Here is an 18,664-nt window from a genome sequence, read left to right as displayed (position 1 = left end):
AGCAGTTCGAAAGCACGTCAAAGTTCAAGTAGATAAATAGGTACCGCTCTGGCGGGAAGGTAAACGGCATTTCCGTTTGCTGCTCTGGTTCGCCAGAAGCGGCGAAGTCATGCTGGCCACATGACCCGGAAGCTGTACGCCGGCTCCCTCGGCCAGTAAAGCGAGATGAGCGACTGGACCTAACGGTCAGGGGTGCCTTTACCCTTTACCTTTAGATCAAGTAAGTTTGGGAATCTGCTCTAGAGCAAAGTGCCACTCTGGAAAAAGGAGGGCCTCACTGTGGCAACGGCACCGAGGGCATTGTTATAGAAACGAGGGGGCTGAAAACCATGGCTTGGACCAGCACTAAGGCGGCACAAAATGATGATGATGATGATAATACCTATATTTATATTTTTTGGTGGGATTGCACATATGACAGCTATCTTTCTCAAGTGTGTGTCTGTGTATAGATACAGTAGTACCTTGGTAGTCGAACAGCTTGGCTCCCGAACGACACAAACCCAGAAGTGAGTGTTCCAGTTTGCGAACATTTTTCGGAAGCCAAATGTCTTCCGCGGCTTCCGATTGAGGGCAGGAAGCTCCTGCAGCCAATCGGAAGCCGCACCTTGGTTTTCAAACCATTCCGGGAATCAAACGGACTCCCGGAACAGATTAAATTCGAGAACCAAGGTACCACTGTATATTCCTTTCCCCATCACCGTTAAGGTGGGATAGACACATCGTACAGACGCGCGACGGGTGGTTTTGTATTTGCAACTCGTTATTTGAAAATTAGGGACGTGGGTAGCGCTGTGGGATAAACCACAGAGCCTAGGACTTGCCACTCGGAAGGTGGGCGGTTCGAATCCCCACGACGGGGTGAGCTCCTGTTGCTCGGTCCCTGCTCCTGCCAACCTTGCAGTTCGAAAGCACTTCAAATGCAAGTAGATAAGTAGGTACCACTCCGGCGGGAAGGTAAACGGTGTTTCCATGCGCTGCTCTGGTTCGCCAGAAGCGGCTTAGTCATGCTGGCCACATGACCCGGAAGCTCTCTGCGGACAAACACCGACTCCCTCGGCCAATAAAGCGAGATGAGCGCCGCAACCCCGGAGTCGGCCACGACTGGACCCTTTACCTTTACATCTGAAAATTAAAGTCTTAAAAACCCAAGCAGCATGAATGAAAATGTAAGGATGTTTCTGAGAGGCAGCGCTATCTTAGAACACCTTCTGGAGGGGGGGTCTGTGAATGAATTGGTGGGTTGGAACTGCCCCAGTTCTTCTTCTCTCGCAGGTGCTCCATTGCTCCGGCCATATGCGGTCCTATGCGCCCGCCAAGCCAGCAGGGGGGAAGGAGACAGAAGGAGGCTTCGTGGAGCCCCCTTTGCGGTGTTTGGTGCTGATCTGCGAGGCCATCCCGCACCCCGCTAACATCGAGACCCCGCTGGACAGCGGCACCTTCCTCAGCCGCCACACCATGGACATGAAGTTTACCTATTGCGACGACAGGTGAGCATGAGGCATGGGGGCTGATGGGAGTTGCCATCCAAAATGGCCGTGCTGGCTGGCGCTCGCGGGGCTAGAAACTGGGGTAAAGCATATGGACCAGAGAGAAAGGAAACTTCTAATACTTCACCCAATGGCAAACGGAACAAGAACACTATATAACTTGAGGAGGATTGTATTTACAGGCCATGTTGGGGGCCGGGAGACATGTTCAGCCACGCTTTCTGAGGTAAACTTCCTTCAGAAGGGCTTTTCCCTCCCAACTCCTCCAACGGTCAAATCTGAATGGTCTTCCTCACTGGCAGTGAATTTCCAGCTGACTCCAGACAGTCAGTCTGCAGTCAGCTGGACAAATAGCAGAATTGCCGTATTTTTCGCTCTATAGGACGCACCCGACCATAGGACGCACCTTGTTTTAGAGGGGGAGAACAAGAAAAAAAATTTCTCCCCCTCTCTGCTCGGCGCCCCTTCAGCGAAGCGGCAGGAGAAACGGAGCCCCTTCCATTTCTCCTCCTGCTTCGCTGAAGGGGCGCCGCACAGCTCTCCCTCTCTGCTGAAGCCAGGAGAGTCTTGCTCTCCCGGCTTCAGCAAAAGGAACCTGAAGCCTGGAGAGTGAGAGGGGTCGGTGCGCACTGACCCCCCTCGCTCTCCAGGCTTCAGCGAAAGCAACGTGAAGCCTCCGGAGCACGGAGGGAGCGCTCCCTCTGCGCTTTGGAGGCTTCGCATTGCTATCGCTGAAGCCAAGGAGCCTGCATTTGCTCCATAGGACGCACACACATTTCCCCTCAATTTTTGGAGGGGGAAAAGTGCGTCTTATAGAGTGAAAAATACGGTAACTCAGGGTCTTCCGGCGCTTTCCAGGGACGGGAAATGCAGCGCCCGCCTCCTAATACTTCACCCAATGGCAAACGGAACAAGAACACTATATAACTTGAGGAGGATTGTATTTACAGGCCATGTTGAGGGCCGGGGGACATGTTCAGCCACGCTTTCTGAGGTAAACTTCCTTCAGAAGGGCTTTTCCCTCCCAACTCCTCCAACGGTCAAATCTGAACAGTCTTCCTCACTGACAGTGAATTTCCAGCTGACTCCAGACAGTCAGTCTGCAGTCAGCTGGACAAACACAGTGGTATCTCTGGTTGCGAACGGGATCCGTTCTGGAGGACCGTTCGCAACACGAAAGGAACGCAAACTGCAGCGGTGCGTCTACGCACGCGCGGGTTGCGATTGGCAGCTTCTGTGCATGTGCGTGGTGCCATTATGTGCATCTGCGCATGCGCGAGCGGCGAAACCTGGAAGTAATCCTTTCTGGTACTTCCGGGTTGCCGCGGGACGCAACCTGAAAAAACGTAACGCGAAGCAAGCGTAACATGAAGTATGACTGTAGCAGAATTAACTCAGGGTCCTCAACGTTGAACTGATGGGAGTTGTTGTCCATAGCATTTGGAAGAAAACCAGGCTGACAAAGACCAGGATCAGGCCATGAGCTGAGGCGGTCCGTTGGAGGCAGTTGGTGGGGAGCCTGGGGATCCCACGTTCCGGCACTTTCCGGGAACAGGCAATGCAGCACCCACCTCCTGCTTGAGAATTAGGAGCTCTTTCGTGGCTCCGCTGGGTGTCTCTCCCACCCTACTTTGCCCTGGCAGTTTTTGAGGACCCGCCCCCCAAAGTTACAGGAGGAAGTGATGGACAAGATGGAGATATTGGCAGTGACAGAACTTCTCTGACATCAGGGGGGATTTTTCTGCCATCTTGCCTCGAGGGCAGTGAAGAAAGAAGCATGAGGGACATCCAGAGCCCATAGTGGTTCCTGTAGTCATGATCTTACGCAAAAACCGCTTTGCAAAGTCTGTCTGAAAAGTGATATATAAATACTGGAAATAAATAAAATAAAATAAGGGAGTTGTTTTTTGGTATCTGAGCCCCTAGGCCATTGATGTGGTGGTTTTGTAAAGGTACATGTGAACTGGAACAGTTGCCTCCACCCTTGGGTAGAGATCTTCCATTCTGCCTCTCTCACATGACATCTCCCCGGGCAGGATTGCAGAGGTGGCTGGTTACACGCCTGAAGACTTGCTGGGCTGCTCCATTTACGAGTATATCCACGCCCTGGATTCTGATTCTGTCAGCAAGAGCATCAACACCCGTAAGTTACACCTTCCCTGAGTGTCACACACACATGGAGCGGGATCCTGATCTGGGGAAAACCATTCCCTGCAGCAAAAATGGAAAAGAGAAGAACTTTGACTGCATTCGCGTGCCATACTTTAAAGAGTCATGGCTTCTCCCAGAGAATTCTGGGAGATGAGAGTTGCTAGGAGGCCCCTCTGATCCCAGAGCTACAGTTCCCTGAGTGATTTAACAATCCATCCTTCTGCCCACAGAATTATGGGAACTGTAGTTCCGGGAGAGCAATGGGGTGTCCTAACAACTGTCGGCATTTTTAAGCAACCGCAGCTCCCAGAATCCTTTGGGGGAAACCATGGCTGTTTAAAGTGGTATCATTGCACTTTAAATGTGTGCAGATGTGGCCTTCCTCCAGTTTGCTTTATTGTGGCCTTGGCACAGGGTACAGAACGTAGTATCAGGAATCAAAGCTTACCACCTTGCTCGCCATGGCTCTCACTTCTCCTAAACTAAGTTTCTAGTCCTTAAACTTGAAGAGGTGTTGGGTAGAACCTCAGAATACAGAGATGGCTGGGGACTGCTTGCACTGCCTTATTCTTTGCCTGTTTGTCTGTGGCTGGTGGAAGCAGGGTAAACGAAAGGCCACATGATCAGATAAATGCTAACTTCATTTGCATGATTCATGCAGGCTGGTGGATTCAGCTTTTTTTTTTTTTTTTTGGTGCAGAATGTAGGTATATTTTTTACACACATTTGAGCACACACAATATGGAACCAAACAGGACAACTGCTGTGTCCTGGGCCAGTTCCTTCTGTTAATCAGGCATCGTAATACAGAGAAGCCAATTTCTTTGCAGCGTTGCCTGTCTCTATTTTAAAAAGCAAGTTCCTAGTCCTCATTATTTTAAAGGCAAAAACTGGGAAACTGAAATCAACAGAGTTGGCTGATGCCTTCCTCGCAGCTCCCAGTTTTTCTTGCTTCCCTGCATGCTCTGTCATTCAACGTCCCTGTTGCTGTATATTTCCCCCCAAAATTCCCCACAAATTCCTCAGTTTCCTTTCTTTCCCTTGTTGCTGGCACTGAACGTAGAGTGGATTCTGAGGTAATTGAGCCAACATGAAATGATGTTTCTGGCAGAGTGGACCATTCCTGTGCAACACTTCAACAAGCCACAGACAACGCGGGGCGAGAACGCCTGTGAGGTCCCTTCGAAAGGGGGTGACAGTGAGGGAACAGTGGACACAGTCTCTCCAATTTCTGCTGCAGATAAGAGCAGGTCTTTGCCAACCTGGCGTTTCCCCAGTTTTTTTGGAGTACAGCTCCCATGAGCTCCAGAAAACATGTTCCTGCTAGCTGGGGCTCATCTGAGTTGTCGCCCGACATGGCCAAGCTGGCTGAAGCTCATGGGAGTTGTAGTCCAAGACAGCCCCGCTGGCTGGAGCTGGTCAGAATTGTAGCCCACATTCATACTAAGCAGTCCTGGCTTGCCGTAAGGAATTTTGGGACCTGCAGTTTGTTAAGTGTGCTGAGAATTGTTTTGAGACCCCAGTATACCTCCCAGAGCTGCAGTTCTCAGCATCAAGAGGGGTTGATTGCTAAACCACCCTAGGAACTGTAGTTCTGTGAGGGGAATAGTAAAGGTAAAGGGAGCCCTGACCATTAGGTCCAGTCGTGGCCGACTCTGGGGTTGCGGCGCTCATCTCACTTTATTGGCCGAGGGAGCCGGCGTACAGCTTCTGGGTCATGTGGCCAGCATGACTAAGCCGCTTCTGGCAAACCAGAGCAGCGCACGGAAACGCCGTTTACCTTCCCACCGAAGCGGTACCTATTTCTCTACTTGCACTTTGACGTGCTTTCGAACTGCTAGGTTGGCAGGATCTGGGACCAAGCAACGAGAGCTCACCCCGTTGCGGGGATTCGAACCGCCGACCTTCTGATCGGCAAGTCCTAGGCTCTGTGGTTTAACCCAGAGCACCACCCGCGTCCCTGAGGGGAATAGGCCTCCCCTAAACTCTCTAAACACCCTAAACGCGGGTGGTGCTATGGTCTAAACCACAGAGCCTAGGGCTTGCCAATCAGAAGGTCGGCAGTTCGAATCTCTGTTATGGGGTGAGCTCCCGTTGCTCGGTCCCTGTTCCTGCCCACCTAGCAGTTCGAAAGCACGTCCAAGTGCAAGTAGATAAATAGGTACCGCTCTTGCAGGAAGGTAAACGGCGTTTCCGTGCACTGCTCTGGTTCGCCAGAAGCGGCTTAGTCATGCTGGCCACATGACCCGGAAGCTGTACGCCGGCTCCTTCAGCCAGTAAAGCGAGATGAGCGCCGCAACCCCAGAGTCATTTGCTACTGGACCTAACACTCTCATCACACTTAACAACTAAATACAGCTCCCAGAATTCTTTTGGGGAAGCCAGGACTGTGTCAAGTTGTAATGCCTTAAATGTGGATGCAGCCTTAGCCCAACGCATCAGGAGGGCACCAGCGCAGCGCAAAGGGCCTTGCAGGCATTTAAAGATGAGTGGGACGCTCTGCGTCAAGAGGGAGAAAATCTGCCTTGGTGGGGGATTTCCAGTTCCGTAAGCGACTAGCTTGTAAACAAGAGCGGCTGCCGCCTGTTCTGCCTTCCTGTCTCGCCGCCTCCACCTCCCAGCTTCTCCGTTTGTCTGTCTGTTCTAGACTGTCTGTGTTTCACTTCCTTCTGGTAGTGCTGAGCAAGGGGCAGGCGGTTACCGGGCAGTACCGTTTCCTGGCCAGGAACGGCGGCTACCTGTGGACGCAGACTCAAGCCACGGTCATCTCCAGCAGCAAAAACTCCCAGCCCGAGAGCATCGTCTGCGTACACTTCATCTTGAGGTCAGAGTCGGGGAAGGGGTGGTGTGTCTCTTGTGTGTCGTCCCTCCCCCCCAGATAAATGAACAATCCTGGACTGGGAGGCTTGTAGGAACGGTGAATGTTATATAGAGATGCCCTAGAGGTTTTTTGTTTAGTTTGTTCGCGTGGTGGTGAAAAGAGCGACTTAAATTTTCTTGCAATCAAATGACTACGGTCTCATCATTACGTTCTCTAAATTGACAACATTCCCACTGTGGAGTCCTTTACCACTTACATTCCCTTTCCCGCAGAGTGTTTTTTAATTAATTTTAAGTGTAGAGAAATGCAGAAGGAAAACAAAGGAACCAAAAATGTAAATTGACACAGTCTTGGGAGGACAGAAATATAATACAGCTCAGAAGGAACAACGAACTGTCATCTAGCACTCTCGGGCTTTCCTCAGAGATTTAGCATATAGAGCAGGCATAGGTAAACTCCAGCCCTCCAGATGTTTGGGACTACAATTCCCATCATCCCTGACCGTTGGTCCTGTTAGCTAGGGATGATGGGAATTGTAGTCCCAAACATCTGGAGGGTCGGAGTTTGCCTATGCCTGATATAAAGCATATGAACAAAGGAAAGCACGCAACCCCGTGCGACTTTCAGATTTTTACCATTTTTGGAACTGATCTTGTGGCAAAGCTTCCGAAAAACGTGAAACCTCAGGTTTGGGGGATTGTGCTGTTTTTAAGTTACTCAGTGGCAAGTGTTATGTTTCTTCGGAGGAAAGAAAGCCAGGGGCTTATCATTAGCTACCAGCCACAAGGAATCCCCCTTGTTCCTAATTTGGTTTTGGGGAAGTAGCCTGGAGATCTTGTCAACAACTCTAGACAGGGAAATTTTGTATTTTCAGTTTGAACAGTAGTGTTGGGCAACACTGAGTTGAGTTTTTAAGTACAGTCGTACCTCGGAAGTCGGACGTAATCCGTCCCGGAAGTCCATTCAGCTTCCAAAACGTTCGAAAACCAAATCACGGCTTCTGATTGGACATTCAGGTTCCAAAAGAACGTTTGCAGAACTGGAACAATCACTTCCGGGTTTTCTGCGTTTGGGAGCTTGTGCACATTCTGTCTCTGGCCACTTTAGGAAACAGGGAGAGTGGACTAGGTGAATCCAAAAGCGCTCATCTTGTGTTCAGATGTCAAAGAGAAAAACAACTACCATACTTTCAGAAGACCTCTGAAGGCAGTCCTGTTTAGGGAAGCTTTTAATGTTTAATGGATTATTGTATTTTAATATTCTGTTGAAAGCCGTCCAGAGTGGCTGGGGAAAGCCAGACAGATGGGTGGGGTATAAATAATAAATTATTATTATTATTATTATTATTATTATTATTATTATGTAACTGCATCTGGCCAGTTAATACAGGCAACTCCCCATTTACGCACATTCAAGGCACATGTGAACGTGTATGCGTGCATTCCCGCAAACCCAGAAGTGGCACGAAAAGGGGCAAGAATGACCCTAAAACAGAAAAAAGTGAGAAAACAATCCCACAGGCCTTTGCAAGTGCAGTCCCAAGACCCCTTGCACTGACTTTTGAGACCTGTGGAGAGTTGGAGTTTGAGTGAGGAAGTTCGGAGGGAGCAATTGCGCTGAAGTTCAGTGGATTTTAGCTATTTTTGAAAGGGTTTTCCAAGAGTTTCCAGAGGTGTAGCTTGCTGACTTTTTCTGTGTCGTTCCCAGTGTGCGCGATTTCACTTAAATGCGCGGTGCTTCGGAACGTAAACCCCACGTAGGTGGGGAGTTACCTGTAGTTTAACACGACAGCCTCAAAACTGCTAATCAAAGCTCCCCAAAACACGTCATAGCTGTGTCCTCATCGCCGGATAGCTCTGGGAGCTCTTGTTCAGCAAAAGCAGAGGTTTGGAGCTTTCTCAGTCGTTGATTTGATGCCGACTGCGTTCCCTTTTTTTATTCTTCCGCCCGGGAGTAGAATTAATCTGCACCCGCTGCCAATTTATGCATCAGAGGTCTTCTCAAGGCAAGGAGACAAAGAGATAGGCACCCACCTTGCTTGGTAGCAAGCCTTGCCTCTGCCTTATTTTATTTTATTCTAAATGAATATGAATATTGTGTGTGTAATAATAATAATAATAATAATAAATTTTATTTATACCCGCCCTCTCTGGCCAGAGCCGGGCTCAGGCCGGCTAACACCAGAAAAATTACAGTAAAAACATAATGGGGGGGGGACCAATTTAAAATACCAAGGTTAAAATGCAATTTAAAATGCAGCCTCATTTTAAAAGTAGCCAATAGATCAAAATCATAAGGGGAGGGAAACATAAGGGTCAGACTGAGTCCAAACCAAAGGCCAGGCGGAACAGCTCTGTCTTGCAGGCCCTGCGGAAAGATGTCAAGTCCCGCAGGGCCCTAGTCTCTTGTGGCAGAGCTTTCCACCAATTCGGGGCCAGTACTGAAAAGGCCCAGGCCCTAGTTGAGACCAGTCTAAACACCTTGCAACTTGGGACCTCCAAAACGTTGTCATTTGTGGACCTTAAGGTCCTCCGCAGGGCATACCAGGAGAGGCGGTCCCATAGGTACGTGAGTCTGTAGATATGTGGGTACACAGAGAGAGAGAGAGAAGAAAAAAAAGAGATGTAAAATATTGGCAACCACCCCCTCCCTGGCCACTCAGGTATCTGTGGTTGCCCATTGCATTGACCCTGCCGTGCTCGGTTAACATAAGGTGACCAGATTTTTTTCAATGGATCCAGGGACACTTTTCAACTTCAATGGATTTTGTACGGGGACTGATTTGGAAATCTGGGGACGTCTGGTATCCTTAGGTTCACAACCTCTTTGCCTCGACGCCCTTTTTACAGCCAGGTGGAAGAGATGGGCCTGGTACTCTCCTTGGAGCAGACCGAGCGGCAGGGGGAGCACCGCCGGCTGCCCCCGCCCTCCCTCGAGGGGCTGGACTCCGACGGGGCCCTTGACGACCTGGACGCCAACGGGGGAGACACCATCATCAACCTCAGCTTTGGTATGGAGTGGCAGGAGTCATGGGCGGGAGGTTTTCTGCGGGACAGGGAGGTCGGGAACCAAGCCGGACCCTCGCCTGTGATGCCGCCGCTCCCTCTTTCCTCTCCCCAGAGCTGCGCGGCCCCAAGGTCCTGGCCTTCCTGCGCCCCGCCAACATCAGCGAAGAGGAGCTGCAGCTGGACCCCAAGCGCTTCTGCAGCCCCGACCTCCAGAAGCTGCTGGGCCCCATCTTCGACCCCCCCGGGGCCCAGAGCCAAGCGCCAGGGACCCTGCGGGCAAGGCCTCCGGCCACACCGCTCAAGCCGGCTCCGGTTGCCAAGAACACTTCTGGAGGCAGGAGCCCAGTGAACCCGGTAAGGAGGTTGTGGACTTTGGGAAGGGAGTCCTTCTCCATGGGGGATGAGTTTAGGGTGCAGGCGGATGGCCTGCCCCGGGGATTTGGTGCCTCTGAGGCTGTGTTGCAGAGACAGGGTCACCTGCACGGAGGGGGAGAAGAGGAAGGTTATTTGGTGAAGGAATGGGAATGTAAAGGTAAAGGGACCCCTGACCATTAGGTCCAGTCGCGGACGACTCTGGGGTTGCGGCGCTCATCTCGCTTTACTGGCCGAGAGAGCTGTACAGCTTCCGGGTCATGTGGCCAGCATGCCTAAGCTGCTTCTGGCGAACCAGAGCAGCACACGGAAACACCGTTTACCTTCCCGCTGGAGCGGTACCTATTTATCTACTTGCACTTTGACATGCTTTCGAACTGCTAGGTTGGCAGAAGCAGGGACCGAGCAACGGGAGCTCACCCCGTCGTGGGGATTCGAACCGCCAACCTTCTGATCGGCAAGCCCTAGGCTCTGTGGTTTAACCCACAGCACCACCTGCGTCCCTAATGGGGATGTATCACTGCGCAAATGACAAGGGTGACCAGGCCTGTGCATTTAAGAATGTCGGAATGGCCCTGGACCTGTCAGGCTTCAGGGAATCGGATCACCCTCCCTCACAACATGCTGCCAGTAATGGAAAGACGAGAAGGTCTTACCAGTGCCTTTTATTCCATATTCACAGAGAGAGGCGTAGAAATGCTGCCTCTTGGAGTAATGGCGTTGCTCCAAATAATCTCCGCCTTTCCCATCTCAGTCGTCAACAGCTCCACCCCGCTTACGGTGGCTCCTTAGGGTCAATTGTCTCTTCGGTCTCTGCTCTCCTACTTTCACTGCTCACCGGTTTCTGGGAGAAGCGGGGTCTGGGATGCTCTCTAGTGGTCAGCCAGCTGTTGCTGCTCTGCTCCTCCTGTTATTTCCCAGCTTTGCCCCTCTTCCCTCTCTGAGCTGTGACTCTCTGCAAACCACCGTTGTAAATCTATACTGTCCTCCTCTTCTTGGGAAGGTACAGGAGAAGAGGGAGGCGGTCGCCACCATTCATCCTCCATCCGGTCCCTGACAGGATCAGACCAAAAGCCCTTTTAGACCAGCATCTTGTTCTTGCAGTGGCCAACCAGGTCCCTGTAAACAGAGCGCCCGCAGTGCGTTCCTAACCTTGTGATCAGGTTTCCAGAGTCCCTAAGATGGTTGGAGGGCGCCTTGTATGCCTCCTTCCGGAAACTCCTGTAGTCGAGCTGGCGCCAAATGCCTTGCTCCACATTCCTTTGGACCAACCCAGTGAGGCCGAAAGGAGAGTCTTGTCTGTGCAGGATGAGGGACAAAGCATGTTGGAAATGTAAAGATGGAGATGGAGATTTCTACCATATGTGATGGACTTGTGATAAAGTAAAAATATTTTGGGAATTGATCTACAGTGAACTAAAGAAGATACTTAGATATACTTTCCCCAAAAAGCCGGAAGCATTTTTGCTCGGCTTGATGGGAAATGAGATTATGAAGACAGATCAAAGATTATTCATGTATGCAGCGAGGACTTTGTTGGCCCAAAAATGGAAATCACAAGAAACTCCTACTATTGCAGAATGGCAGGCGAAGATGGTGGATTTTGCTGAGTTGGCCAAACTGACTTGCAGAATCCGAGACCAGGACGATCAGAAATTTCAGAAAAAATGGAGTAAATTTATTGTATATTTAAATGAAAATTGTAAAAATTTGAAGACACTAGCAGGATTGAAGTAAATCCTACCACGTAGATAAATTGTAAAGAGTCAGAATGCGCGATTGGATGTGATATGGGATACCAGTTGAAGGTAAGGAGGGAAGTCGTAGGCTCGGCGGAGCAAAAAAGGTTTATATGTTGATCAATGTGTTGTTTGAAAAAGTGTGTAAGGAAAAACAATAAAAATTTATTGAGATGAGAGGAGGGTCCTGTCATCTGGGCAGTCCAGGATCTCCAGACAGCCTGCCCAGGTTTCCCAGGGAGGTCACTTTAACCCTGTGCTTTGACTTCATCTCCCGAGGCACACTGCGTTGTATGTCTCAAGACAGATGGGATGACAACAGATCAGGTTTCCCTATAAGAAATGAGACTCTACTCTGTTTGAGATCCGCGCTTGGAACTGTCGGGGGCTTGATCCTAGAAACATTGGCAAAGCGAGAGCATCATGTTTTTGCTTTTGTTTCCCCCTCCAGGTCGAGCTGCCAGAAGAGTTGCTTTTTGACATGGAGAACGTGCAGAAGCTCTTCGCTTCCAGCAAGGAGACTCAGTCAATGGAGACGGCCCTGCAGGTATCATTGGGCAGGGAAGGCTCTCTGCCAGTGAGAGCCAGTGTGGTGTAGTGCTTAAGAGCGGTAGTCTCGTAATCTGGTGAACCGGGTTCGCGTCTCCACTCCTCCCCATGCAGCTGCTGGGTGACCTTGGGCCAGTCACACTTCTCTGAAGTCTCTCAGCCCCACTCACCTCACAGAGTGTTTGTTGTGGGGGAGGAAGGGAAAGGAGAATGTGAGCCGCTTTGAGACTCCTTCGGGTAGTGATAAAGCGGGATATCAAATCCAAACTACTCCTCTGCTTTGGTGGCTCCCAGCCTCGGACGGAGAGGGCTCAGGTCCATTGTGTGGCGAGTTCCCACCCCCCACTGCCCCGTGGAAATAATGACACATGACACAATTATTAAGGTTAATGGGCTGAAAAAGGCCACAACTTTATTGGTTACAGGTGATGAGTGGTATTGGCTTAGGCATTGGTCCTAACCGACTACATCTGACTTCAGCCCGTCCGCTTGAAGTCTGGGAAGGGTTAACCACCAGTAGGGGGAGTCCTGCTGATGCACATCAACTAGGAACTCCCCCGGGGTCACCGATAGGGGGCGTGCCTTAGGCCCTCACCTCCCCAGGCTTTGGACAGGGCCACGCCCCTTGGAATACTTTACCGGACTACCCTTCTATATGTGGGACAGGTGATGGCGCTACCTCCCCTCTTCCGTCTACAGAACAATACCAATGCCTAACCGCCAATACCAAGAAAGTTGTGACAATTTGCTACGAGGTAGGCGAAAACCAAGTGGCTGGTGCCAATTTGCCAAGTGGAAAAATTCCTACCAGGCCCCTCAATGGCGACCAACCAAGTACTCAGGTCCATTCCCATGTGTGTTCATTCAGTTTGGTGCTGAACTCACTGACCTTCAAATGCCAGCGTTCATTTTGTTTTTACAAGCCAAGGTTCTAGCTCTTAAAGTTATTGAAATGTCACAAGCCAGAGTGGGGAGCCTTAAGTCATCAGGGAGGGAGCAGGCTTTCAGAAGCCAACACAATAAAGCAGTTGCTGCGAAGCAACGAGAAGAAAAAGCCACATGTACACAGGTAGCGGAAGTCACATTCAAGGTACGCAGGGTCCCGAGTGCCACACGCTTCAAGTATTTCAGCATTGGTTCAGTGCCAACAGCATGTGCACGGAACATAGAAATGGCTTCCTTTATGCTTAAAGGTAAAGGGACCCCTGACCATTAGGTCCAGTCGTGGCCGACTCTGGTGTTGCGGCGCTCATCTCGCTTTATTGGCCGAGGGAGCTGGCGTACAGCTTCCGGGTCATGTGGCCAGCATGACTACGCCGCTTCTGGCGAACCAGAGCAGCGCACGGAAACGCCATTTACCTTCCCGCCAGAGCGGTGCCTATTTATCTACTTGCACTTTGATGTGCTTTCGAACTGCTAGGTTGCCAGGAGCTGGGACTGAGCAACGGAAGCTCACCCCGTCGCGGGGATTCGAGCCGCCGACCTTCTGATCGGCAAGTCCTAGGCTCTGTGGTTTAACCCACAGCGCCACCCACGTCCCTTATGCTTAGGTGACTTAAAACATGACTTAGATGGGTGCCGGGGATGTTGGGCCGCAGCTCCCATCACTCCTGACTGCTCCCCATGCTGGTGGGATCTGGAGTCTTGAACTTGTTCTGTGCCCCTTCCCTCTCCTTCCTTCGCGAGCGAGAGAAGGGTTGTGAAAGCTTCCGGTTCCACTTCTGACGAAAACCACAGCTTTCTGCTATGTATGAACTCGGTGAACTGTGATTTAGTGGGAGGAAACAAACCCAAGCTATCGGCTTACGGTTTGATTATCCTGGTTTGTTTTCACTAACTCGAATTAGCATGAATTTCAGTTCCCCAAGTTTGCACTTGAAAGGGAAACTCTCCTCCTCTCGAGGAGACAGACGGAGAAGAGGTGCGGGTCATTCACTGTCATTGAAGCCATGCTTTAGGTCAGCTGAGGGCTGATGGGAGTTGTGGTCCAAAACAACTGGAGGGCATCAGGATGGTGAAGGCTGGCATAGAGCTTTACCGCCTCAACCAGTTGGCCTTTAATGGTGTCACAGGATTTACTTAAAAAAATAAAATAAATAGCTCATATATTTATATCCCTCTTAACAATTACAAAGTCTCTAAGTGGCTTACAAAAAACGAATGCAATATAGCAAATATAAAATCTGTACAATTTTTATGTACAGTGGTACCTTTAATTACGGACTCAATCCGTTCCAGGGTGCCCTTCGCACCCCAAAAATCTAACTAGAATGCAGCTTCTGGGCACACGTGTGGCGCGATAGAGCACTTCTGTGCATGTGTGAAGCGCACAGAACGTTTATCGCACGTATGTGCGGCAAAACCTGGAAGTGTATATACTTCCAGGTTTGCCACGTTTGCAAGCCAAAAAGATGCAACATGAACCCAGTGCAACACGAGGTATGACTGTACTGTAGAAAATACCTTTTTCTGGCAAAATTATCCCTAAACAATTATTTAAAAAACTCAAATGTGGTTTATTTATTTTTAGAGTATTTATTCTCCCTGCTCCCCTAAATTCTATGGTACCTGTCAATTTAGGAATGTTGTGTTTTCTTTTAAAAAATGGAATCTGTGAGGCCGGCACCATCATTTGGCATCCTTGACAAGCTGATGGTCACTGGTCCCCACTGATGCATGTCCTGAGTTTACTATTGCTATTATTTTATTATTACCTGGTGTCGGGAGCAGCAATGGACAGCCGTGGTGTAGCCGCCATTAAACTCCCCGCAGTGCCCTTGGCATATCTGCGTTTGCCTGTCGCCAAGTAAGCCTGACATTGTCTGCCGGCGAAGCAGGGAGCTCATCAAAGGACATTTTGCCTCTTGAGAATGTGAATTTCCCGAGCTTGTTCCCAACCCGTCCCCCGCAAACGTTCCCGTTGCCGCTGACAGCTCTCTGCCGCCCCCTGCAGGACTACGAAGGCCTGGACCTGGAGATGCTGGCCCCCTACATCTCGATGGACGACGATTTCCAGCTCAGCAGCACCGACCACCCGCCCTGGCTGGCCGAGAAACGGGGCGGCGTCCTGGGGCCGGGGACCCGGCCAACCTCGCCGCCCCCGCGGCCTCGCTCGAGAAGCTTCCACGGAGTCTCCCCCCGCCCGCCCGAGCAGGCCACTCTCCCCCGCTGGGGCAGCGACACCAGCCTCAGCCAACCCCGCCCTGCCCAGCCCCCAGGGAGCCCCTCATGTGGGGCAGAGCAAGTGGTGGAGATGGTGGCGTCCGTCAAGATCCAGGCCGTGCAGGACGGGAGCAGTCAAAATGGCCAGGCGGCCTCCGTAGGTGGGAGGAAGAGGTAAGGCAGGGGTCAGCAAACTTTTTCAGCAGGGGGCTGGTCCACTGTCCCTCAGACCTTGTGGGGGGGGGCGGACTATATTTTTTTTGGGGGGGATGAACAAATTCCTATGCCCCACAAATAACCCAGAGATGTATTTTAAATAAAAGCACACATTCTACTCATGTAAAAACATCAGGCAGGCCCCACAACTGACCCAGAGATGCATTTTAAATAAAAGCACACATTCTACTCATGTAAAAACATCAGGCAGGCCCCACAAATAACCCAGAGATGCATTTTAAATAAAGACACATTCTACTCATGTAAAAACACGCTGATTCCTGGACCGTCCGTGGGCCAGATTTAGAAGACGAATGGGCCAGATCCGGCCCCTGAGCCTTAGTTTGCCTACCCATGAGGTAAGGGGAGGGTTGGCTTTTATATAGCAATTTTTAAATAAAAAGTGGTATTCTTGCCCCTGCCCCCCCCAGGGTGGTTTGCAAGTGAAATGGTAAGTTGGGAGCAGAAATAATAAAACCAACACCCTTACTCCACTCTCAGAACTAGAGTTCACTGTGAACAAGGGTTGATCATTAAACCACTTTGACAACTTTCCGCACTCACCCCTTTTTTAAAAAAACAACATCTTTTTTATTTTATTTTAATATTTTATTAAGAGAACTTCATTTATGAGAAGATCGAGGGGGGAAAGACAGAAAAAGTGAGAATGAAAGAAAAAAGACATTACCATGCGTGAATATACAGATGTGTATATTCGTATCATTCCAATACACACATAATTGTCAGTAACCTAATGTTTTCTGCGTAAACTCAATCCAAATAGGAGTTCCTGCATCCTTAACAAACTACAGCTCCCAGAATTCTTTGGGGGAAAGCGATGCCTGTTTAGGAGTAGTGTCATCGTGCTTTAAATGTAGCCTCAGTTTCTGGCAGTGTTTTAGCATTAATACTTAACTGACCTCCTCGTTTTTACATAATTAAAAAATTAAGTAAAAAAGGGGGGGAGGATGTTGGATTGTAGTTTTAAAGTCCTGTTCTTTGTGCCTGCGTTACATCCTATTTTTATCTGTGAACCGCCTTGAGTTCCGCCAGGGAAAAAGGTGGGGTAAAGGTAAAGGGACCCCTGACCACTAGGTCCAGTCGTGGCCGACTCTGGGGTTGCAGCGCTCATCTCGTTTTATTGACTGAGGGAGCCGGCGTACAGCTTTCGGGTCATGTGGCCAGCATGACTAAGCCGCTTCTGGCGAACCAGAGCAGTGCACGGAAACGCCGTTTACCTTCCCTCCGGAGCGGTACCTATTTATCTACTTGCAGTTTGACGTGCTTTTGAACTGCTAGGTTGGCAGGAGCAGGGACCGAGCAACGGGAGCTCACCCCGTCGCAGGATTTCGAACCGCCGACCTTCTGATCGGCAAGTCCTAGGCTCTGTGGTTTAACCCACAGCGCCACCCACGTCCCATAAAAAAAGGTGGGATATGAATGAATAAATAAATACATAGGTAACATTGTCTGGGCATAATCTCATATCATCTTCTTTCTCCCACCTCCTTCCGCCATTCACCCAACAGGGCCCGGGAACTGAGCGTGGAGGAAGAGAGAGATGTCTTCCTGGAGGCAGGGCTCCCGAAGCGCACCCGTGGCCTGGAGCCCGATGGCTTCCTGATGCCCTCTCTTAGCCTGGTAGGTGCTGAAATTACACATCCATAGCAGGAAGGGAAGCCTCTTCCAACCCATTTCTGCCAAAGCTCCCTCTCCAGGTGGGGCTGGGAGAGATCCACTGCCTGAAACCCTGGAAGATTCACTTTTGACGTTGTCCATTAGGTGTTAAAAGAGAAAGGTGAAGGGACCCCTGACCATTAGGTCCAGTCGTGGCCGACTCTGGGGTTGTGGCGCTCATCTCGCTTTACTGGCCGAGGGAGCCAGCGTACAGCTTCTGGCTCATGTGGCCAGCATGACTAAGCCGCTTCTGGCGAACCAGAGCAGCACACGGGAACGCTGTTTACCTTCCCGCCAGAGCGGTACCTATTTATCTACTTGCACTTGGACGTGCTTTCGAACTGCTAGGTTGGCAGGAACAGGGACCGAGCAACGGGAGCTCAGCCCCGTCGCAAGGATTTGAACCGCTGACCTTCTGATCGGCAAGTCCTAGGCTCTGTGGTTTAACCCATAGCGCCACCCATGTCCCTTATGCTTAGGTGACTTAAAACATGACTTAGATGGGTGCCGGGGATGTTGGGCCGCAGCTCCCATCACTCCTGACTGCTCCCCATGCTGGTGGGATCTGGAGTCTTGAACTTGTTCTGTGCCCCTTCCCTCTCCTTCCTTCGCGAGCGAGAGAAGGGTTGTGAAAGCTTCCGGTTCCACTTCTGACGAAAACCACAGCTTTCTGCTACATATGAACCCGGGGAACTGTGATTTATTGGGAGGAAACAAACCCAAGCTATCGGCTTACGGTTTGATTATCCTGGTTTGTTTTCACTAACTCGAATTAGCATGAATTTCAGTTCCCCAAGTTTGCACTTGAAAGGGAAACTCTCCTCCTCTCGAGGAGACAGATGGAGAAGAGGTGCGGGTCATTCACTGTCATTGAAGCCATGCTTTATGTCAGCTGAGGGATGATGGGAGTTGTAGTCCAAAACAACTGGAGGGCATCAGGATGGCGAAGGCTGGCATAGAGCTTTGCCGCCTCAACCAGTTGGCCTTTAATGGTGTCACAGGATTTACTTAAAAAAATAAACAGCTTTCGAACTGCTAGGTTGGCAGGAGCAGGGACCGAGCAACGGGAGCTCACCCCGTCATGGGGATTCGAACCACCGACCTTCTGATCAGCAAGTCCTATGCTCTGTGGTTTAACCCACAGCACCACCTGCGTCCTCTCCATTAGATGTTATGGCAGGGTTAAGTCCTGTGTTGGCTGTGGTTCTCTGGTCCCAGCAGTGAACAGCAGCGCGCAATCAGACCGAGCAGGATTTGACCCTCGTTTATCAGCTGCATAGGATCCCCTGTTAAGTAGAAGGGGTTGGGAACATGCTCTTCCTTTGTGCATGCAATTCTGAGACACACTCCTCTCAAAATCAGGGGTGCATCAGAACCTCCAGCTGAAACAAGAGGATTTTTACACCACTGTTTCAGCAAGGGGATCCATGGACCCCTCTGCGAAAGTTGAGGGAGGAACCATTCCTTTCCAAGGTGCTT

The 18,664-nt window shown here is 50.5% G+C and overlaps 1 protein-coding gene across 3 annotated transcripts in view; it reads left to right on the top strand.

The window, feature by feature from the left end:
• HIF3A (hypoxia inducible factor 3 subunit alpha) overlaps positions 1-18,664 on the top strand; it is a 63,064-nt gene that overhangs the window by 36,292 nt on the left and 8,108 nt on the right. For all 3 annotated transcript variants that reach the window (XM_083627074.1, XM_083627075.1, XM_083627073.1), the window contains exons 6-13: positions 1,276-1,490; positions 3,527-3,633; positions 6,318-6,465; positions 9,312-9,472; positions 9,583-9,824; positions 12,033-12,128; positions 15,084-15,466; positions 17,038-17,149. In XM_083627074.1, coding sequence (XP_083483200.1) covers positions 1,276-1,490; positions 3,527-3,633; positions 6,318-6,465; positions 9,312-9,472; positions 9,583-9,824; positions 12,033-12,128; positions 15,084-15,466; positions 17,038-17,149 — 1,464 coding nt within the window. The remainder of the gene's footprint in view (positions 1-1,275; positions 1,491-3,526; positions 3,634-6,317; positions 6,466-9,311; positions 9,473-9,582; positions 9,825-12,032; positions 12,129-15,083; positions 15,467-17,037; positions 17,150-18,664) is intronic.

This window comes from Podarcis filfolensis (genome assembly GCF_964270895.1).
Source record: "Podarcis filfolensis genome assembly, chromosome: 8".
In the NCBI taxonomy this organism is placed as follows: domain Eukaryota; kingdom Metazoa; phylum Chordata; class Lepidosauria; order Squamata; family Lacertidae; genus Podarcis; species Podarcis filfolensis.
This window is presented reverse-complemented; position numbering and strand designations above follow the sequence as displayed.